The 23,376-nt window shown below is 43.7% G+C and overlaps 1 protein-coding gene across 1 annotated transcript in view; it reads right to left on the reverse strand.

The window, feature by feature from the left end:
* Positions 1-413: 413 nt before the first annotated feature.
* The window catches only part of LOC100224551 (transmembrane channel-like protein 2), a 35,658-nt gene continuing 12,695 nt past the window's right edge, over positions 414-23,376 (reverse strand). Inside the window, exons 8-19 of the mRNA XM_072925809.1 lie at positions 20,205-20,347; positions 18,639-18,786; positions 18,021-18,209; positions 16,344-16,523; positions 15,369-15,521; positions 13,885-14,013; positions 11,681-11,748; positions 10,982-11,221; positions 9,075-9,200; positions 4,620-4,698; positions 3,382-3,502; positions 414-2,296 (exon numbers count right to left, since the gene is read on the reverse strand). Coding sequence (XP_072781910.1) covers positions 2,043-2,296; positions 3,382-3,502; positions 4,620-4,698; positions 9,075-9,200; positions 10,982-11,221; positions 11,681-11,748; positions 13,885-14,013; positions 15,369-15,521; positions 16,344-16,523; positions 18,021-18,209; positions 18,639-18,786; positions 20,205-20,347 — 1,830 coding nt within the window. The 3' untranslated portion in view covers positions 414-2,042. The remainder of the gene's footprint in view (positions 2,297-3,381; positions 3,503-4,619; positions 4,699-9,074; positions 9,201-10,981; positions 11,222-11,680; positions 11,749-13,884; positions 14,014-15,368; positions 15,522-16,343; positions 16,524-18,020; positions 18,210-18,638; positions 18,787-20,204; positions 20,348-23,376) is intronic.

Genomic DNA, 23,376 nt, shown 5'->3' on the forward strand with positions numbered 1-23,376 from the left:
TTTCTAACCGTAGAGAAATAGGGATGAAACCAAACACTACTGAATATTCCAGTGAGTTTGTGAAGTTTAACCTTCAGTTGCATGTGAATAACTGGTAAGTGGTCTCAGAATTCCAAGAGACAAATAATAACTTCAGTCAATATAAGGACTAAGGGCTGGCATTTTCACAACTTTAATGACTCTTGTGCTCTGACAGAGGACCCCACTGTGGACTGGATTGGGGCAGAGAGTTGCCACCAGCCTGCATGAATTGTCTGGCTGATAATATCACCCTTGTATCCTGGAGTCTCTGAGCCTGCAACAGACACTGATCAATGGGCAAACCTAATGTATTATAATTAGAGATAAACAAGCCTTGAATGAGTAATTAGCTAATGGGCAGTTGTGTGCTCCAGAGATGACACAGTGCTTTGAAATGCTCCATATTATTGCTGGTCTGGTTCAGAGGCCTGATTCAGAGAGTATCCAAATCTTGTAGTAGTTACTAATCTGGTCTAAGTCTGCCTCTGCTTCTCTGGTTTTCAAAACCTGTCTGGAGTTCTTTATGGCTTCTTCATAATGCTTCTTGTTGCCTTTGTGTGTGTGCAGGCATGTATGCACACACACACACACACACTTCCAGCCTCTTTCAGTTTGCTAGCAGAGGTGAGTGAGATCTGAAGCTACATTCTCCCCTTTGCAAATTGTGTTTCAGTGTGAGCTGAGTGAAGAAGAGGAGAGTACTCTTCCTTGATATGCAACCAGTGCCTAAGATACCAGAGTCTGCAGGGCAGACAGGCTGTGCTGAAATCAGGGCACTGTGTTGTTTCTGTGACATCCTTCTGGGCTGGCAGGCTGGGAACACCTCCCCCCAGCACTTTCTGACCAATATGGACACCTCCAAGGAAGGATGTCTCCTGGAAAAGGCCTTCTCTTGTCTGACTTTTCTCCAGTTCAGTGAATGGGTATCTCTGCAGTGAGCTCACCACAGCTGTGTTGCATCAGCAGCTCTCATGGTAAAGAGGCAAGACAAGGCCATTTCTATGGGACCCAGATCAGAGAAATATCCTTTGACCGGAAAGAAATCTGATGAGTAGCTTTCTCACATGGAGGCTCCATGGGAGAATGACCAACCCTGACCACAGCAGTATCCTGGGAGCAGCCAAACTAACTTTGAGCTGTGCACCAGGAGCAGGTGTTTCTAGAAACTCCATTGACTTTCTGTATTTGAAAGCAAAATGCAATGATTTAATTTTTGAGGAAATTCCAAAGCCTCCTTTTATTTATCTCTTACTTGCATCTCCTGGAAGTACTTTTCTACTGTTCTTAAATGGCAACAGGAATTTTGAAATTATTATAATCAGAAACTAGGCCAAGACATTGTTAGTCTCTCAGTTGTGCTGGGTGGTGTTGCTAGACTAGGAATCATATCCAGGGATTCAAATAATGGTGCAAGCTGCTGTCAACAGACTGTGAAAAGAGGAGTTGAGTGGGAACCTAGAGAAAGTGGTGGTGGGCTTGAAAGACGAAAGTTTGGAGGAGGTAGACTATAGGAAAACTATGACATGGGACAAAATGCAGCTGACAAAATTCCCTCTGGTAGGAATCCTCTACTCCTAGTAGCACCTGCCTTGTGGCTGAGCAAGGACACTCAATTTTTTATAAGAACACTAAATTCTTTAGGCAGAGGAACAGAGAAACAGAAAAAAACCACAACAAGCCTCTATTTAAATGACAGGTAAAGTCACACCACTTTTATTAATTAAAGAAGCCTTTGAAAGTACTGGCAAGCACTTGCTCCACAGAGCAAGTTAGTGGCCACAGGGCTGCATCCTGTGTGAAGCATTTCGGCAGTGTCACGGCTGATTTTTGTTCTGACCACCTTGCATTTCCCTTGGAATCAAAATCAGCAAAGCCTTTGGGGGTAACAACTCAGAAGTACTACTAAGTGTATAAACAAATCTGTATTAGAGAGTGTTGGATAGATAGAGAGCATCAAGAGTGGAAGTCCAGCATGCAGGAATCCTTTCCTACCGAAACTACAACAGTTCATGCAGCTGAGGTTATCGAGCAGCCCGTGGGTAGCATGGCTGCCCTCTCCCTCTTCCAGGGACTGGTCCCAGGGGGTGCCCCCATGGCCTGGGCTGGCCAGGGTAGGGTGCCCAAACGCCCAGTGTCTGTGGCTGTGTCACAAACACTTGTGGTGGCGGGGTGAATGCTGCTCCTCTCCCACCAGCTGTGGGGCTGCCAGCCAGGACTTCTCCTCTGCCTGGTTTCCTGGCAGGGCTGGTTCCATTTGGAGACTCTATTTTCTTGTCTAGAGCAAAGATTATAAATGTTATTTTCTTGGTAGCAAATACTGCCTTTCATCCTCTCCCCAGTGGCTGCTGTTTCTTCTCTGTGCAATAACCAGAGTGTCTGGGGATTTGTGTTTGAGCATCTGAGTGAAGAAATCAGGAATAAGAATGTTCCCCCTCCAACTCAACAGCCAGTACATGTCTCTGCTGCCCAGCCCCTCTTTTCAGGTTCTTACTGATGCATTGATGTAATAATAATCCTACCAGCCATGCTGGTACACATCTAGGTATGGGGTGGAGGTGGGTAATTCCTGATTTTAGTCTTCTTTATTTTCAGTGCACTCAAAACCCTGCCAGCACTATTTCCATTTAAATGAATGTCTGCTTTGGAGGGGATCTGTGCTGGGTTGCTCTGAACCTTCCAGTTCATCTCAGCCCATTGAATTCAAGGGAGTTATGGTGGCACTAGTCTGCTTTTCTCACGTGCACCTGGATAAAATCAAAATCTTTCAGGTGATTTTCACAAGTGAGAGCTGGAGGCTCTGACAGCCAGGACGTGGCTGGTTGAGATTGAGCCTGGAGGATCCATTTTCTTTGAAAATAACCCAGGCCTGGTGCTAATGCCTCCTCCTGGTTCTTTCTACCCATGGACCCCCTCAGCAGCATTTTTTTATCCTCAGACTTAACCCAATCCTGTGAGAAGCTTCTGCCTCATTCATGCTGATTTTCCAATGAAAAGTTCAACTCAGGAAGAAAAAGTCTGACTCAACTCACCAGACCTGAAACAACACTGAGTTTAAACACTGTTGACAGAATAAATTGCTGGTTTCATGACCAGCATGGTTAATAATTGGAATGTGAATCATAATTTTGGATTACAATTCCCACAGTGACAAGCCTGTGTGAGATATAATCCAGTCTAAAAATGTGCCCTTCCAGAGTGTCCATTGGCAGGTGGACTTCTGCAACAGGACAAAATCTGTGCTAATTATACTCATCCAATCCCTTGCTAAGGTGTATCCCTCCAGTTTCTCAATCCTTCCAGTCACTTTGGTGGCTAAATGAGCCCTTTCAGAAGTGTTATGGGTAGACTATTCATTTTTACCTTCTGCTTGTTTGGGGGGACTTTCAGTCTTCGTACTTGGTGTAAATAAATCCTCCAGATCTTGCAGCATAGGGTTGGTACTGGCTTTGTTGTTTCTCTTGTTTTTCTCCTCTTCTCGTTGCTGCATCAATAAAAACCATTTGGTTTAGTTAAAACCCAGTCTGAGTGTAATCTGGGAAATGGTGGCCTGGTGTCGTGTTTGCCTAGCTAAGTGTTTGTTGGTATGAATGAATCTCATTGCCAAGTTCAAGGTGCTGAATCCTGGTCCAGTGATCAAGTGTTTCCAGGTGAGAAAGTACATCCCAGGCAGGACTGGAAAACAGTGGCTCTGCTCCTGTTAGGGCAATGCACTTGCTGATAACATGGTTTAGGTCTATCAGGCTGTCTGTGTGTTCCTACAGCTACCAATCTGCCCTCTCTGGTGTATTGGTTAGTTTTAAATGTGAGCCTATTGTGAGAGAGGGTGTCAGGGATAAATGCCAGAGAAAGAGGGTGCAGTAGCACAGGGATGGGCTGTAGGGCTGGCTTTGGCTTTACTTGCATACATTTAGGGCTGCAAAAAAAAAAATAAATTTCTTCTGGATAGTAACTGGAATCTGTACTTTTGGATAGGGCTGAGTCCTGCTTTGTGATCACTTTAGCCCTGATCCAAGCCAGGTTGTGCAGCATGAAATGGTGTGCCCCAAAAAGTGAGCGTGCTGTAGCACAGGTTCACCTCCTGCAGTACTTGAGGGTGCCCTTTGCACCAACATACTTCCTTTAAGCCTTTAAGATTAATCCTTTAAGATTAATTCTGAATTTGAGCATTTGAATGTAATTTATGGAGGCCCATTTTTCAGTGCTCACATCCTCACTTTTACTGTTGCACCAATCTCTGCTTTATGTGATGTTTTGTTTTATGTGGCACTGCTTCCTTGGCTTGGATCCTGTCTTGTGCCAGTAAAATGGCTGTGGTTTCCATAGGCTTATCGTTGTTCCTGGAAAATCTCAGACACCAAACCATTGTCTGAACTTCGAAGTAACTTACTTTTGGGGATGAAGAACACAGTTTATAGGAAAGCCAACTGTAGTTCTGATGTATGAAATAGCAGGCTATTATGGGATGTGACCACTCTGCACAGCTAGACATTAAACGCCATCAGAGGGGACTGAACAAGCATGAAGTACATCATCTTCTTGTGTCACCAAAATTTAAGTGCATGGTATTTCAGAGGTGGTTTTGCCAGATCAGTACTTACCATTTGCATTTTCTTCTTCAGCTCTGTGTTGGCACGCTGATATGCTTTAGACACAGCATTCAGGTAATAGATGGTGAGGCTAGAAAAGAAAACATGTTGCTGTAGTGATTGGAACAGGGGGAGAGAAAGTTTCACAAGGAAAGAGCATGTAATTTTTTGCCTACCTTCTAATTCCTAATTTTCCCATCAGTTGTCTCCAAACTTTTTTTAGAAGCTCAAGGTTTAGGAAAAATTTGGGCTGCCTGTGGCATGGTTAGCTGAGACAGGCTGAGGCCATCCAAAGCTCAGTTCTCCTCAAAGAGAAGAAAAATGACCAGCCTGCCCTCATGCCTCCACCTTGGCTGGTCATGGGACCTCTCTGCTTCCTTTGCACCAGCGCTGGGGAAACCAGGCACCAGCCTCGAGATGGAACTGCCACCAGGTAACACAGGGACCTTAGGAAAAACTGGAAAATCAGGGAAATAGTGGTAGAATAGGGCCTTTGACACCTCTCCTAAAAAGCAGTGCTCCAGGAACAGTCCTCCTTCCCCCTTTTCCAGGACCAGCTGCATTCTACATCTCTGGATGGGGACCTTGAGAGCAAGCAGAGGGCAGGTTGGAACAGGACCATGGGCTTTTGTTTTGATCCTCTCTTCTCCAAAAAGGGCACGCCAAAGCCAGGGGAAAACTGAGCCACGCTGGAGGGAACTGAAAGGCAAGTGGAGATGGGAGAGGGCATGCTGGCTGCCAGCCTCTGGCACACAGGGAGGCTGTGCTTTAAAACATGCCCAAGTGTCTGGGTCTGTCTTGCCACCTCTGACACTCACCAGCCAGTAATATTTTGGTAGTAAAAAAATATCCCCTCCTGCTTTTGTGGAGAGCCTTTGTTTTTCTAAATTATAACCTCTGCTCAGTGACTCCAAGCCATTTCCAGGAAAAGTACCTGCCATTCAGTTCACTGCTATAGTTGTTCACTTCTTTTTTTTTTTTTTTTTTTAAATAAAGTTGAAAATTCTCTTACAGAAGGAAAACAAAGGTAGGGAAAGAAAAATGGTTTCCTGACAGTTCATAAACCTGTGTGTGTTGCTCCAGCCCAGGTTCACCAACCTCGAATCAGATTCAAGGATTTCATCAACTGAATGCCTGACCCTAAGCCCAGCAAGGCACCACGTACTGACACGTGGGTTTCCACATGGAAGATCAGGAAGTGGTGCTTAGGATTGCCTTTCTTGAGGCTTATTACCGGGGAGTGTTTAGAGGAAACACATTTTCTTCCTTTTGCCTAACATTAGCACAAAACTTGGTGATCTGGGCTCTCTGTCTTGAAATTTTTTTTTTTTTTTTTTTGTTCTCCTGTAAAGGTGTGGTAGTTTTATTTCTTCTATGTTATCAAGCTCATTGTCTAGAAAATACTACTTTGTAAACAGGGCTGTGAATAAGAATGGTGTTGATAACACACTGATGTTTTCATTTTGCTAATTCTTGTTTATCCCAAGTTGAGCAAGGACCTTTGTTTTTGTTTCAAGCTCTGTCAGTGAGGAGGTACACAAAAGAAACTGGGAAGGAGGCATAGGTGGGAGAGGCGACCTGAACTGACCAAAGGGATATTCCACACCACAGAATGTCATGCCTGGTGTATAAATAAGGGGTTCACCATTAACAGGGGCCAGTCTGGTTTTGGGAAGGGGAGTATGGCATCAGTCAGTGGGTGATGAGCAGCTGTACTGTGTGTCACTTATTTTTCCCTTTTTATTATTATTACCATTTACCATTATTACTATATTTTACTTTGATTTTGAGTATTGAATTGCTCTTATCTCAATCTACAAGTTTTTCTTTGATTCTCCTCCTCATTCAGCCAAGATTGGAGAGAGAGAGAAGAGGTTGAACAGGTAGCTGGGTAGTGCCTAATTTCCATATGGGTTTAAAACATGACATCCTGGCACCCCTCTTCTCTGATGTATTGTTTCCCCAGTTCTAGGGAGAGTGTGGATCACTGTCCTTGTTTAGCCTGCAGAGGAATTCTAATTTTTCCCCCTTCTTGATACAGTAAAATCTTCTGTCTTCTGCCAGGAAGCTCTTCAGGCCACAGCTTGAAATCTTACTCTCAACCTGAGTGAGATTAAGTTATGTGCCTGTGGGCACAATATCTTAAATTTTTCTTTCTCTGTATTTCCTATTTCCCATGTCCTTGGGCAGTTAAAAGCAGGACAGTAAGCTTAATGCCCATGTCATTCACTGAACCCCATCATTGTTTGGAACCAGGAGCTAAGAACCAAAATAAATAGAAGATGCATTTTGGATTGTACCTGGATAAAAGAGAAGGGGTTGTCATGGCTAGAGAAAATTACTTATTTCTGTCCGTAGTAAGTAGAAAACACATTTTTTGAGAGACTGCAATCAAAATCAGCAGACCATCCATTTACGATCCACCTGTTGCTCTTTGTAGAGGCTATTTTTAGTTAGGCTGGATTGCAGGTTGCCTTGCCTGCTGATTTGAGGGCTTCTGGCTCTATGCTCATCAGGACTAAATGAAGCTTTTGCATTTCCCTGGTTTCAGTCTCTTGGAAAACTGGATGGGGTTCATCATACGGACAAGCTCCAGCTTAACCCTGTCTGCCTGTCAGCACCACAGCAGAAGTCAAAGATTTGTGGAGACAAGGCAGGAAATTGAGCACTTGACTGAAAAGGAGAAGAGAAAAGGGCCAAAGCCTTAAGAAACAACCTTGTTTGTTCACTGTGATCTTGTCTGGGATTATCACAGGCAAGGTGAGCATGTAGATAACAAGCAGTGCCTCTGCAAGGCACTCAGTGCTCTCAGGGCATGTGAGAGCTACTGCCAAGGGACTGTAGGTCTGACTGGTCCAGGCACCATGGGGGAAGCCACTTCTTTAGGGCTGTGACTCTCTTGGGAGCTGAACAGCTGGAAATCACAAGTATGTAATACATACAGGTAGTGTATCTGGGTGGAAAATGAAGACATTTTAGGTTAAATGGACATAAGGTATCTCAGTTCTCAGAGGGGAGTCAGAGCAGAGACAAAACTGTGTCTCGAGGGGAGTTGGACTAATGGTAAAGCTGCGGTGTGGGAATAGCCAGCACTGGGAAGGTGTGATAAAAGGTGTCTCTTCAACAAATAAATGGAATTTGTGTGGTTACTTTACCCAGCCGTCAGTGGAGGAAAGGGCGGGAGATTGTCACTGCAAAAGCCACATTATTTTCAAAGGTATTACTCTCTCTCATCAGCTTTTTTGAGGGTTGCATGAAAGCCTCAGAAACCTGGCCTGCAGCCCTTTTGTAAAGGTTGCCCATTTGGGGTGTTCTTCAGTCTTCATTTTGTGTTTGCAGTAGCACCTGCCAGTGTTACTGTGAAGCCCAGAGGAACAGTTTCTAATTATAATATGCTTGGCCATGCTAGGGATGTGGTGTGAGACTTCTTGTCTCCTGCACAGACCTGATCTGATCTGTACAGGTGTAGGATCTGCCTGCACAACTTATACTACCTGATCATCCTTTTTAGGTTAAAATGAGCAAGTAGTTTGAGGCAGGTAGAGGGTTGACATGTCATTTTCAGTTTAATTAGGATTTTTCTCGGGTTGTTTATTTAAGAAAATGTGTATGGAACTTGTATTTGATATAATTCAATGGCATTACCTTCACTGTAGCTACGCAGGATGAAGCATCACAGTGCCCAAGGGCAGCTGTGCTGGGTCAGCTCAGCTCCAATGTGTGTGGATGCCCCAGAAAGAGTCAGAACAGGAATCTCTGGATGTAACAGGCTCCCCAGCTCTCTCCCTGTCTACCATTGATTAGTCTGAAGTGCTCAGAACTGCCTACAGAATTTGGCCACAGCCCTCCTACTCATTTTGATAGCTTTGTAAAACCTCAAGAAGAGTGCCAAAAATATCTTTTCAAATAAAAGGAGAACTAATCCTAGTACTGCTGAAGGTGCTGAGGATTTAAGTCTGATTTCAAAGCTGAAATGATCAAACAGCACTAAAACAAATACCAGATGTATTATTTGGAAAATGAAAAAGTAAAATCCCCCAAACCCAAACAAAGCTCACAACTCTTCATATTTTTGGAACATGTAATTTTTGAATGCCCTGTCTTGGCTGTGCTCTAAATACCACCAGCTGTGACAGAAATTGCTTCTCCAAAAGGCACCAGGCTGAGACTGTCCATTTATTTCCTGCTGGCCACAGAACATTTTTCATATGGAAGCTTAGATATCTACAAGGCCTCTGTCAGCAATGTATTTCATCCACAAAGTTGTGTTTAATTGGGTCAGGTAATTAAATTTTGGGAAATTGGGTTAGGCAAAGGTAAGGGGGGTGGCGGGTAGGGAGCATGTGTCTACTCTAATCCATGCTGTTATCTCAGCAGAACCTGTATTTAGACCTCGCTAACATACCAGAATTTTCTTTTTCCTACCTTCCCCCCAGCCAGGCATGTAATATTGCAATGAAAACTTACACCATGAGCAGAATTGCAGGTATGATTAGTCCTGGATTTGCCACATAGCTGAAGATCTTGGCAACAAAAAGTGGAAAATCGAGCTCAATGGTCTCTTGAATGACATCATACATCTTTTTCTTTCCACTGGGAAGACAAACAGCCAGTTAAGGAGTGCAGATATCTTCTGGAGGGACAAAATGCCCCATAGTCTCATGGTACTAAGCAGCATGTTTCACCTCTCTTTCAATGAACATCAGCTTGCTGAAGGCCACAAAGGAGTTTAAAATGCCTTTATTTGAAACTTTCTATTTGTTCATTCATTCCCTCGCTCTCTCCCCTCACTGACTATACAATTAATCTTTGCTAGGCCAACTTGCTTCTGGAGTCAGTACGTTTATTTCCATGCCTGACTCCTTTATGAGTCCTGACTATTTATCCCTCTGAAATAGATAAAACCATACAGACTGCAGTAACCACATATTTCTGATGAATATCTTGTTAAGTGGCCTTTTCATGGTAAAGATGACTTTCCATATGCAAATTCCATCTTTCTGAAATAATGAGCCAACTTGAAGAGCTGCTAAGTAATGACAAAAATAGCAAGCTGTGATTATTGCTTAATAGGAGACTCAGTGAAAGAGTAATTTCAAACAGGATTGATAAAGTAGATGAGAGTATTCTGTATGAAAGAAGAACAAATCTGCAAAGGGCTGGATTATGTAATTGACCTTCTTCTCTCCCCAGCATCTCTGGTTCTGGGAATTCAACCCTATCAGGGCTATTCCTCCCATTTAGGCTTGGTGCCTCCTGGGGGTTTGCAGGATTCCAGTCAGGAGGGTGTTGGACTCTGTCTTGATGATGAGAGTCAGTAAAGAAAACTTGGATAAACAGTATCCCAGCCTCATCAACTGCCCAGAGCTCAGGAGAGCTGAGCTTTCAGTCGAGCTGCCAAGGGTCTGAATCAGGCTGAGTGGCTTTTGAAGGGTTGATAGGGAATTGAAATAGCTCTTTCACATTGCAGATTAGTCATCTCCAAATGATAGTGTGTGTGCAACAAGTTACTTGTCAGATCTTCTGACATTACTCGTTGACACCTGTCCTTGTTAGAGAATTGAGGGTATTTTGGTCTCTTGCCTTTCCCCCGAGTCTTTTAGCTTTCTGATGTCATCCTCCGTCAGCAAGCAGATAACCTAAAACATTGCATCTACAAGAACAATTTGTTCCAAGCTGGCTCCTTGCTGAGTCAGATTCAGCAAGCCCAGGAAATGGCGCTATTCAATCAAATTAGACTTCATTGACACGTTAATCCAGCCCACTGGATGCTCTGTGCAGTGCTGATTCTGTCCTAATTAAAAGAAACAGAAAGCCCCACAACATTTAAAAAAACCCCAAACAGCAAAGAAGAAGGGGGGAAAAAAAAGGCAGCAAATTTACAGGCTCAGCCCGATCCATTTCCTGCTATTTGCCAACTAAAGTTAGCATGTAAAATACATCCTTGGACTCATTTTGTTTCCTTAATGTTCCAAAGAGCCTTTAGAATCCTCCAGTTGGGGTGTGTTTGTTTGGTTGTTTTGTTTTTTGGTTTTTTTGTTTTTTTTTTTTACTGGGGGTTGCACCTTGTTGTCCACCCCTGCTGTTCTCCAATGCTTTCATCAGTGTGTGTTGGGAAAACACTGGGAATCGTGTAGCAGAGGAGAGCAGCAGACAGGAGCAGTTTCAGTGCTCCCAGCTGTCTGTTTTCACTCCATAGCTGGACATGACCCTTTGCCTCACATTGCTAAGGATTTAAATACTTCCCCATCTCTGCTGGAGTCCAGTCCTTCTAACTTCATGAAAATATGAAAATTTTGTTCTCAAAACTAAATGAAAATTTTGTTCTCATGTACCAGAGAACAAAAATATCCTTTTTGGTGTTTTGATAGTACCTGAAAGGTCCACAGTCAAAGGAGGGAGGCAGTGACATGATGGTGTAAGCCACAGGCAGGAGGCTGAGGAAGAGGATCAGCAGCAGCAATCCCATGTAAAAATTGTTAGACTTGGATGCTTTGAAGACTCTTGCATGAGGGACATTGCTACTCATAACAGCCCAGCACTGAAAATACATGGAGGTTAATAAGCGCAGCACGTTTATACCCACGAGCCCTGGTGCGTAAAAGGATCCCATCCTGAAAAGGAAAAGAGAAGGACAGGAGGTGTTTTTTGACAGCCTGGAAGGTTTACTCTTTTCAAGAACAGAAAAGGAGGTGTTTGTGTGGTGACAATTTTGTTCACAAACGATGGCTGAGCGGGCTGATGGGCGCTACCCATGTGCTCCCACAGGAGAAGTCACCTGCACCCACAGGTTATGGTATGGTCCCCCTCACTGAGGACCAGCAAGGCCTCAGACTGCTCAGGGGTTGCAAAAAAAGTTTTTCAGTTTGTGACAAAAATTTCTTGGAGATGCCTTGGAAAATGTTAGGTGACTGTAACCAGAGGAGAGAGACACTTTTATAGTTAAGCACAGAAAGCCAATCAGTCAGAAAAAACAGAACCTAGAGGTTTATCTAGTTGGCTTGGAAGCTTTCTAACTCCACTAACAGGTTTTCTAAATAATGTGAAAAATAATAAAAAAGGAAATATCTTACCAAATCATTCCCTGGTTGAAAACCAAACCCAAAACGTTGCCACTAATGTCAAACTCTGCATAGGACGGCTGTATGGGGAAAGAAAGGAAAGTGTGCTGTTGCTAGAGGTATGTGTTATTGTTTTCTGCTGGGTGCATGATGCTTATTTAGAGCTGGCAAGCAGGGTTCCTGCAAGGGCTCCTGCTGCGTGCACACTGCTTGAATGAGCAGCAGCAGTGTGGGGAAAGCAGAACTGGAGCTGCTTTTCTCTTGGCTTCCTGAAAACTGGCAGGACACATGGAGGTGCTTAGAGCTGCTCTGTGTTTCTCTCTCCCTGCTTATTGACACCAGCTGTGAGCATGGCACAGGACCACGTTTAAACTCCAGCTGGTGCCTGGCTATGGACTTACAGTTCAACCCTGGTAAAATATTGAATCTTGAAGCAGGGATAATTATGAGCTGGAAGGCAAATGCTATGCTGGATTATGTCTGTGTCCCTGGGTCCAAGCTGCTGAAGAACAGAAACACAGGGCAAAGGGAGAGAAATATGAGGGAATATATCACCTGATGGGTATTAGGTAACATTTCATTCTGTGCTAGCTGATGTATTGTTCCATATAAAGCAGCATTTTAGCTATCTGATGTGGGTGCTAATGGTGGCAGGTCCAGAACAGGCTGATCTGATCTACTGGCAGTATTTGTTGCTTTATAAATTTTTATTTTGTCTATGATGAAGCTATTTCTTCTATATATATCTACTTTTGTGTGCACAAAACTTAGGTGACTTTTGGCAGATGAAACTTTGTGTAAAGATTTTCATGTTATGTTTTCTTGAAAAAAAACTAAATTTTTTTTTTTAACTGCAATGCAAAAAACAGCATTCTAAGAAATGGTAAGTGATGTTCTTATAACTTTGGAATATCCTATATAGTATGTCAGTTTTTTATGCCATTTGCATTTACTTAATACTGTCAGCAATTCATAAAGTTGAAGATGTTTGTGCTTTATGATGAAAACTCAAGGGGAGTGTAGTCAGATTTTTGCTTCACTGACTGCTCACAACTTTGGGAAGGGATGGCTGTAAACACTGTTTCCTTTGTTTTCTTGATTCTGGTCCTTTTTTTTTTTTTTTTTTTTTTTTTAATCTTTAGCTAGAAGTCAATATTGGCTTTTTTTTTGCCATGAAAATAAAGACACCTTTTAGTATCTGCTATCCTCTGCCTTGAGTATTCCTATGTGAGAAGGCTGGGTTAAACAAGAAGCTGACTCATTATCTTCATTAGAAAAACACACATAAAATTGTGCTGGTGTCCCTGGCTAGGGTGGGTTAGGTGGCCATCGGCAAACCATCTTTGCACAGGCAATGGACGTAATTTCATGCTGCTTGGCTGCTGGGGGGAACCTTCCTAGGCCACCCTGGGAAATGTCCTCTGCCTCCCTCTGAAGAAACACAAAGAGCTCCACAAGCAGCAAAATGCCTGTTGTGCCCTGACTGCTCTTCCTTGACCAAAGCCCTCCTTTTTTGCTCTTCTCCAAACCACTCCTGGGAGCCCTCCCAATATGACAGCTAGGCAGTGGGTGCACTGATCTGCTTGTAATCTTGCAAGGTATTTTCCCCTCTGTCTGAATCCATCTGGTTTTGTTTCCTCCCATGTGAGTCAATGGACTTCCATCCACCCCTCCATTATTTTATTCGGTGTTTTGTGCAGCCCCAGTACTGACTGCTTTGGTAATGCAGCCTTTATAAATACCAGAGTCCAGAGTCGTGTGTTAAAAATTGCCTTCCCCCCCGTGAGAGGGGAAGGCAATGCTCCTTGTTCCATTGTAGCAGAAGAAACAGCAGCTTCCAGGAGCAACCAGGAGACACTGCTGTGAGAAAAGCAGAATCCTGCCTGCAGGGTAGGCAATGAACAGGAAGGTCTGGGGCATTGAAAAGGGATGTAGAAGAGTCCAAGATTTTGGAGTTGTAATAACTGAATTAACACCGGATTATTTCTTTTTAAAGTCAGCTTCATGTTTTACACTTCTGAGATGGGGAGGAGAACTGCTTTTTTGCAGAGTTCTTACTGGGATGGAGCTGATTGACCCCAAAAAATTATGCAGACTGGATACCAATTATCCAGCAAGGCCAGACAGCCACTGGAAGCATTCAAAACAAATTCATTTGTAGTGTTTGACCAAATGGCCCTAAATTACTTTTATCTTCTTGGCTATAAGATACTTACAAATCCAGCCTCTAGGTCCCAGCACCAACAGTAATTCACAAATCTGACAAAGCAAGCTCGGATGAAATCTCCCACCAGAATGGTTATGTAGGTCACCAGGATATCCGACACAGTGAGCCTCACAATCTCCTGCAATTTAAAAGAAGGAAAAAAACCATTTAACTCCTATAATTTCAGTAGCGCATTCAGGACTGTATTTTTTATTAAGCTATTTGTCTTTATATGAGAGTAATCCTCAGAAAAGCATGCCATAGGCAAACTCCATGCCTGTTTTCAAGCACTGTGCAGTGCCTAATCTTCACCTCTGTGCTCGGGAGCTACGAGCTCTGTTATAGCTGTTAGACCTGATAGTTGATGCTGGCATTATTGACTGCACTGCATGCTGAGGCAGCACAGAAAGTGGGAGCAGAATGCTAATGCTGCAGTAGTGCTGGTGTAAAATAAACACAAGCCCTCAGTCGTTTTGATTGAACATAGCTCTGGTATGGCTCAGCCGCGTAACTTTTATGTGGACTCCTAAGAAAATTGTTCAGTTGTAAACAAGAGCTGTGCGGAAGTGTAGAGAAAGGAGATGTGCAAGACAAGGAAGATAAAATGACAGGCAGAAGGAACACTCATAGAGTGGAAATAACTGATGGCCCAAGGATTCAAAATGAAAGAGACTCGCAAGAAAGATTTTTAAAGTATGAGGGGGGGAAAAACAAAGATCTGCTGAATGACAGCTCAGGTGCACCTGAGGATCAGCTCCTTCTAAGGGGTGACAGTGCCTGGTCTTTTCCCACATGACAGAACCACTTGGCTTTTGAAGATGCCTTGAGTGTGGACAGGAATGCGTAGCCTTGTAGTTTGGCAAGCCCTGACTCTCTCTGTCAGCCAGAAAACCACTGCTTTTACTTTTTAAGTTGTGCGTAGTCTGGCTGCAGATCTTCTTGGTGCAAGGTAAATGTTGCAGGGTGAATTTGTGTGGTGAAACTGAGGACTTGAAGGCCACCCTGCCTGCCTTTCAAGGGGGTTACTTTTGCCTAATTCTGCTTTAATCCCATGGCCTCATGCTGCATTATGGATTGGGACATGTCAGGAGTTCCCCAGAGGTGTGTCCTCATGTTGGGTTTATTCCTGCACCAAAGCCTCTCTGAAACAAGCGCAACACTAAATGGAGAAGAGAGGTTTCTTCAAAGGCACAATCATGATCTGAACAAGAACATGGTGCACTCAAGGCTGCAGACTGCCTGGCCTTTTGTGCTCTTCACGGCCAGTTCCTCAGAGCTGTGCATGCCCTGGTTCCAGCTGAGGATTTCACCACAGTGGCTTGAGAACCATGGCCAAGGCCTTGTATTGCCTTGGTGATGCTGTATGAGAGTGGGGGAAAGAGCTGCTGTTTGTGAGGGAAAACTTCAAGCCTGGATGTTTTCCCATCAATGGGAAAAATAAAAGTGGATCATCCCAAATCAACACAGAGACTTGCTACATAATGGATTTCTTACAATGCCAACAGTTGTCTCCCAGCAGGGTCCCCTGGGCACGTCTGCAGGGTCAAGGGGAGGTGGGGTGACAGAGCTGTCATTCCCTGCAGATGAGTTCTGGTGACCAAGCAGTGTCCAGTGCGTGATGTTTTTTACCACATCCTCTTCCGCCAGCTGCAATGAACAGACACACCCACACCCCCCCACCAAGACAAAACCATCAGAAAATAGAAAACATGGAGGTGTTTGAAGAAATCCAAGGCACTGAGTTCCTCCCTCCTCCTTAGCAGTTACCACCCCTTGTATAAACATCTTTTCACAATGGAGTTACAGTGCTGGCAATAGCACAGAAAATCCTCTTTTGCCTGGAGCAGGGGAGCAGCAGCTGAGAGTGGGTCAAGGCTCCACAAGTTTTTGGGGAACAAGCAACATGTTCCCTGCACACGGAGGAGTCAGGCTTCCTTCAAGACTCCTGTATGCAGATGTAGCCTTTGCTTAGTCCTCCTCCTTCGCATTATTCCTAATTTTTCAGGGCAGAGCAAACCATCCTGGTTCTTCTAATTCTCCTCATTTTAAAACAGAGTAATTTTTTCTGTGGATAAGTTAGACGCTTATCCTTTCCTGCAGTTATCTGGCCACAACATACTACCAGGATAATGTTAAAGAGGGGAGGCAGGGGAAGAGGATTATAAACTGTATCCTCAGGGTCTGCAGTAATAGAAATTGCAAAGAGTGTCAGATGGAGGAAAAAAATAGAATTACCCTAACATGCTGTGATTATAGGAAGATAATAACTACAGTATTTTCAGGGCTGTAAAGAGAAGCCAGAGACTCTGCTTGGTGAGTCTCCCTGGGGCACTGCTCAAGAGGATTAGGGACAGAGCAAGCACCTGCTGCAAAAGGGGTGGTTGTCCCTGCTGGCTGTGGGGACAGAGTATGCTCACCCTCAGCTCTGGGAAATGCTATTTGACCATGGCTTTTTGGCTCAGCTCTTACTTTTTCGTTGACATCATCCATCAAGGCCAACAAAAATGTGTAGAGGTTCCCCAGGAAGAGTGCGAAGATCCGCCCCAGCTGCCATTTCAGCCCAATGCGGGGATGGTAATTTTCTAGTGCGGCGATGGTTTCAAACAGTGGAGGGCAAAACATGCCCAGCAAGGACATCACAATTTCAACCTGCCACACGAGGAAAACGAGATAACTGCTAATAGTAACAACAGTGACTATCTTACTTTGAGCAGAGCGGGAGCTGCCAGCAACTGGTTGTATATTTCTGAAGGATTTATAAAGGGGAGGGAGTCAAAGCAAACTCAGCTTCTGGCTTTGCTTAGCGTGCAGGCAGCACAGTGTCAGACTTCAGGCCTGGGTTGCAGGACTTGCTCTTGCAGGAGCATTTTTGCTCTTATCTCAAAGGGATGAGCTCCAAAGAATTTGCTCCCTGTCAGCCCATACTCATGAATATTTAGGTTTCTCAAGTACCTTGCAGTATTGCTTGCATCAGCTCCAAGGTTCTTATTTTGGTTTCAGAGGAAGCGCAAGACTTGGCTTGTGTGCATAAAGATAATTACTCAATGCTAATGTTTATTTTCCACGTTCAGCACCTTTGCTTTTGCAGAAGGCGTTTACAGACTTGAACGGAAGCATGTCAAGATCTCAGTTTTGCAGCTCAAGAAAGTGTGTCCCAGTGGTATCTTTGTTTCTCTTTATCATGCCAGATAATAAGTTGTACTGTGGTCAGCGAGGTCATTGGCCAATCAAGGTTAGCTCAGGTGTGACTTACAGGCTTTAAAGTTTTTTATAGCCCTGCAGGCCCATGGCCTATATCTGTACAGGTTCAGGCAGTCTCTGACTCCTCTTTCTGCTTTTTTTTTCCAGGAGAAGTAACAGTACCCAGCACTATATTTATTCAGATCTCACTTTATCACCAAGAAAGGGTCAGACATTAAACCTTTTTTTGTAAGATTTTTTTTCTTTGGGAAAAATCTATAGTGATAAATCAAAGCATTTTATAAGTGCTTTTTATAAGCAAGTGCTATTTTTCTAAAGTTTTTTGAAGGAATTTAAAAAATGCATGGCTTTGAATTTAATTTGGCTTTAATATATAAATACATAATAATGTAACAGACATTGAAATTAAACCTTTCCATCGGTTGAAATATTTCTTGCTGTATGTGAAGAGCTTAAAGATTTGAACTTCTCATTCCAAAATCAGACAATGGAAAACTTTGACAATTGACTCTTTTTTTTGCAGGTTCTAAAACTTTATTCCCATTATTCAAGGTGGATGACAAAGATTTGATTTTAGAGTTAAGTCTGATTATGGACATTTCTACACCCAGGGAGTTTTCTAGTACAACAGAGTTTGTAAACATTATTATGCAACTTGATTCTTAAGATGGTGATTGGTGTTTGGAAGTGCTGAAAAGCCATTGACTTTTCTAGTGATTTTTTATAAGAGTATTTTCCTTTCTCTGCAGGAGTTGTTAATTTGCCCTGGGAAATTTCAGTGAGATCAATGTGCATTGCAGCTACAAGTGCAGAGGTACTGAAGGGGACTCCTGGGCCCTGATAGGGAATCTCCCTGCCTTGGATGCTATCCTCAACCTGGTAATTAATTTGCCGATGTCCACAGCAAATTATCCTAGCAGAAAACTGGAAGCAAAGTTTCCTTACCTCATTTCTTTCATACCACCCAACATTTTGCATTTTGGAAAATGTCTGGGAGCGTTTGACCACAAAATAAATGAGGTAGCCACTCCCACAAAAGCAGCATATGATGAGGACATTGGCCAAAACCCGCAGGAACCTCCTCAGGTGGATATTCTCATCCTTGTTGCTTTCTTGCTCTTCTACAATAGACTCCTGGAAAAAATGGGAGGGGTGCTTAAGAAATTGGGATGGATATCCTGCACCACCAAGCATGAGGCAACATCACATGGTTTTTCACTCTATGAAATGCAATCTTCTATTTTGGCTACATACAACCTGGTAGTTTTGGTTAAATTCAAACTAAGCTCCATAGAGGCATCCTGGTTTGACTGAAAGATATCAAATGGCAAAGAGCTTGAGCTATCCCAGGGGAACTGCACTCTAAATTAATACAAATTCTTCTAAAGGCCAAAAAAAGGGAGTTAGGGGAAGCATGTCACAGAAGCTGGAGCTAGCATGGATCAGCACCATGCCCTGTTCCTTTGGAGAGATGCTGAGTAGGTATCCAGATTTCTCTATAAGTCTCTGCCATTGGTAGATGCTGGCAGTCTCCCGGACCAGGCAGAGGACAGTTAGCTTTACCTTGAAGCTGGTGGTGATGGATGCAAACTTGTTGTCTGCTGTCTCTGGGTTGCCAATGAGGTAGTCCCAGCTGGTGAACATTTTCCAGCTGAAAATGAAGTTTTCATCATCCCCATCTGCCGTGCTTTCGTTGGCATTGCGAGCCATCCTGTGTAAGGATGTGTGCAGTGACAAGGTCAGGCAGTGTCCCACTGAGCCACCACCGACCCTTCAGCTTTGCAAAGCTTGGGTAAGATGGAGTGGGACAACCATTCTTGGGGCTTGGGAATGATTAAAATGTGCCACTGGACTTTAGGTCTGAGGAGGACTGAACGGTCAACCATCAGGTCTACACAGGCCTTCTATTAAAAATAATGATACAGAGAAAATTTAGCATAGATTATTATTTAGATTAAGGATTGTTTTGTCTAGGTGGTGCCTGAAGAAAGTCTCTTTACATTGCTTCTGGGTCCTAGGCTGCAGTATATGGTTATGGCTACCTTTAGTTAGTTAAATTTAGTCAAAACCCCCATGTCCCATCTAATACCCACTGCAGCACAAAGGTTTAGTGAAACTTCACTTGCTGCACAATGCTGGAGCCAAAGGGCTTGCAGGAAGTCATGCAGAGAGAGAGAAAGGATTATTCTTGTTAATCAGCATAGGAGCAGATATGGCTTCTGCTGTTTCTTCTCTATTATTTGATCCCTGAAATCCTTCTGTAAGTCCCCCTAGAGTTCCTAGCACTAGTCCCTCAAGGAAGGCAAGACAACAGATGCTGCAATTTCATGGCAAATGTACAGCAAATCCCCATGTCCCACTCCAGCCAAAGGCTCAAGGAGCTCTTTCTGCTGCACAGCAATATGGCTTGCTTCAGGAAGTGATACAAATCCATGGGCTTATCCTTTCTTCCAAAGAAAGGAAGAACTTTTCATGGCATGTCCTTCAGGCAGAGATAGAGGGCCTTATTTTTCTTTATTTTTAACTTTGCAGAGGCCATTACAGCACTGACAAGTGCTTTGGCTGCATCCTCAGTGCCCTGAAGATGCTGTGGGAGCCTCACTTAGGCTGGGGACAGTGCACAAGAGACACAGAAATTGTGGCCACTTTTAAACTCCACTGATTTGTTTAGGGACTGAACAAATACAGCCTGGTAGCACTTGGCTCTTGTCTGCAACCCTTGCGCTGTCTGTGGGACCCATGCAGTCTTCCAGGGATGTTTATTTTGCAATGAAAGAATGCAAAAGGAACCTTTGAAATTTCCTGCCAGTAAAATCCTCCTTCATTTACAAAATCTACCTGTTTGGTGGCCCTGTAGTAATGTTGGAGGAAGGGTTAAAGAAATCTGGAGTAGGAGGGGTTCAGAATAGTGCACATGAGTACACGGAAGGGGCAGGGGAGTACCCAGGTCCAGGGTGGTGAATGGGGAGGCCGAGTGCATGAAAACAGCAGGCACACGTCCCCCTTTCCCCATATTCCCCCAGCCATCCAGCCAAGGCTGGACCAAGTCTGGGTGCCCAGGGAGGGGAACCCAGCTGTGAGACACATCTGGGTGGATTTTGCAGAGGGCACAATGTCGGCTGCACTTACGATCTTATGACAACCATCAGGCTGTAACCAAAAACGCTGATCCCAACCATGAAATATGCCATCGGCAGCCTGTATTTCAACCAGCCAATTGTCCTCTGGTTGTTGTAGTAGCCATAAAAGAGCGCTGAATATTTGATGTAGCCCTGGAGGTAAAGCAAAAGAAAGCCTGTGTAGATGTGCAGCTTCTTTTCTGCAGGAAGGGAGTTTCTAGAGAAAACTGAAGATTTAAAACAAGGAAAATTAACTTGGAAAAGTTTTTAGGGTCTCATTCTTGTCTGTTTGCTTCCCTGGCACCTTTGAGAGACATATTCTTAAGTGTTTATCTTCCTAAGAGAGATGAGATGAGGGAGACCATGTTAGAGGATAGTAGCTTAAAACTAACATGTGGTTTGGATTCATCGCTGTTTCATCCCTCCCAGAAAAACATCCTTATTGCTCTTTGTGGCTGTAGCCCACCTGCTTCTCTAAGCCAATAATCAAACACTCAGATCTTATATAAAACCTGTAGAAAACGGCCTTCCTACCATGATATGAAACTTTTCCTTTCAGGTGGGAGGCAGCTGATGCTCAGTGCCTTGCAGATTTAGCTCATTTTACTGGTTGCCACCTGCAGAGCAAATATAACTAAAGAGTGAAATCAAAGCATTACTTTCCTGTGGAAATCAGAGCTCAGACACAATATTAACCATGTTGTCTCAAGTAGATCTATTTTTTGCTGTGCAATCTGTTAGGTATTCAATGAGCGTGCAGATCACCTAATTCGCATTAGCAATCTCTCCCTGGTTTTCTGTCATATCTCATCCAAGTTGATGTGTTTCATTGCACATTGTACTTCTCTATTTTTTGCCCCTTGTCTTTCAGCTTCTAAGGTAAGCGTACTTAATCAGTCTGGCCATGATAGCTGAGCAAGATCCCCTCTGATCAAGCCTTTGAAAGGACATAACTTGAAACTTGTATCAGAGCGTGAGTAATGGATCTTGTCTAGAGACATTGAAGGGTTTACATGTAAAGGGACTTGTGGAGGCTGTCTAGCCAAGCCCCCTGCTCAAAGCTAAGCCAATTGCAAAAGGAAGTGTTGTGGCTCAGGGCTATGTGTCCAGCTGAGCTTTGACAATCCACAAGGACAGAGCTCCCACAACCTTTCTGGGCCTTTATTCCAGCGTTTGACTACTTGATCAATCAAACTGAGCTCCCCCAAAAACTCTTGACTTTTTATCCCTAACCTAATAAAAAGCTTTGGTACCCCCAGGTACTTTGGAAGCTGCATTTTTGCCACAAGTCCAGGACCACTCTGTGTGTGTTTCTGCCAGTGCAGCAAGCCTGTGGCTGGCATACCACAGCACGCCTGCCTGGGGCTCGTAGCCTGTTACATACAATGTCTGCTGGGGAGGGGTGGTGAAAGAAAGCCTTGTAAGATATAATGTCCCTGGAAGGCGCTAGTGAAGTTTGCTTCTCAAGATGTAATTCCAAACCTTTGTCTTCTTGATTCATCAGATGCCAGGGACTGAAAAATGAGTTTCTCTGCTCACATCATCCAGTATGTTCTTTAAGCTCCATTTGTGAGACACGGTGTCTGGTGTCCAAGTGAGATTTATTCCTTTCTACTCCTCTAGAAATCCGTGATTTGACCTCCTTCCTGCCAAAGCATACATTTCCCCAGCTCCTCTCTCCTGAAAGGTATTTTTCAGGGTAATGGTATTGACTCTTCATTTATGCCTAGTCTGATTTATATTTCCGCCCTGCACCTCTCCTGTGGAGCATGCTGGAATAAGCTTCTATTCATTTCCAAAGGGCAAACCTCTGGACAGGGCTTCATTTGACATCTCCTGGCTGCAGAGGGTGTTGGTGTACTGTGTTGCCCTGTAGTTGGAGATGTTTCTTGAGCTTAAATGATCACTCCCTGATGTCAGATGGGAAGGGAGTGGGCACTGGTTGTGGACCTGTACAGCAGAGGGGTTCAGAGGACCAGCACCTCAGTGACAGCAGGAGACTGGCAGGTCATGGGAGTAAGCATTTCCTGGGAGCATACAGCCTCATCCAGAGACAAGTTTCCTTACTGATAGGTCTGTTACTTATGGTCTCCCAGAGAAAATCAGCAGCTGCATTTAATCAATCAACACTCATTCAGAGTTTTTTGTTTGTTTGTTTTGAGGTTTTATTTTGCTTTTTATTCTTCTGGCTTAATGAGTTTAAATGCTACCTCTTGTATTTTTACAGTGCACTGCTCAAATGAGTTTTTTATTCCTTACACTGCTATTAAAAATGTCCCTAATTCACCTCTGAATTCTGGATTCTAGCAGTGAGGAAAAGTGCAGGAAGAGGAAGAGTTGAAAGGATCCTCAGCAGATTATGGGGGGTAAATGAAGGCCTGGCCTTGGCAAGTTCCTCAACACCAGTATTTGAAGACTTATTAATAGATTAGTTTAAATTATCTGGTTTACAACAAAGTAGCTTTTTGGGGTTTTTTTTGTTGGTTGGTTGTTTTTTATTTGGTTGGTTTGGTTTTTTCTTTTTTTTTTTTTTTTTTTAAGCTAAGGAAATTGCAAAGGGGTTTATTACAGAAGGACTGTAGCCTGTGGTCCCATGCTTGTAGCATGTGGGCCAGTGCTGACAAGCACTGAAAAAATATTTCCAGAAGTAACTATTTTGAAAGTCAGATCCCAAGGCACTGGTTACATCCCAAAGTCTTCACCCCCTGCATATACCTTTTCTTGGGCTGTCACCTAAAAGCACTTAATCCCTTTGGCTTAAATTTTCAAAGTAACTGGGGTGGGAGGTGAATTGGTATTGCAGGCAAGCACCCAGAGATGGCTGGAAATTTGGGATTTTCCTTTGGACGCAAGTCCTAAACTTTGGTTTGCACTTCAGGCTTATGTAAATATTTCAGGGAAACAAGGAGGGCATGGACATGGGGAACAACCCCCTTCCCTACCACTTTCAGTGGTCTGGCAAGGTGCTCCCTGCTTGTGAAGGGGGTCTGCAGCTTGAAGTCTCTGTCTGTCTGCCTGTTTTGGAGCAGCTCCAGCCTCTCACCTGGGTGCTTGCTGCCTTTCCAGTTGGAAGCAAAATGGCTTTTGTGTCTACACACATGTGATGTGTGCCAGGCAGCACATTTGTATATGGAAGCGGTTCAAATCCATATGCAGGTGTCTGCACGTGGACATCTGTTTTG

This window comes from Taeniopygia guttata, chromosome 2, assembly GCF_048771995.1.
Source record: "Taeniopygia guttata chromosome 2, bTaeGut7.mat, whole genome shotgun sequence".
NCBI classification, from domain to species: Eukaryota; Metazoa; Chordata; class Aves; order Passeriformes; family Estrildidae; genus Taeniopygia; species Taeniopygia guttata.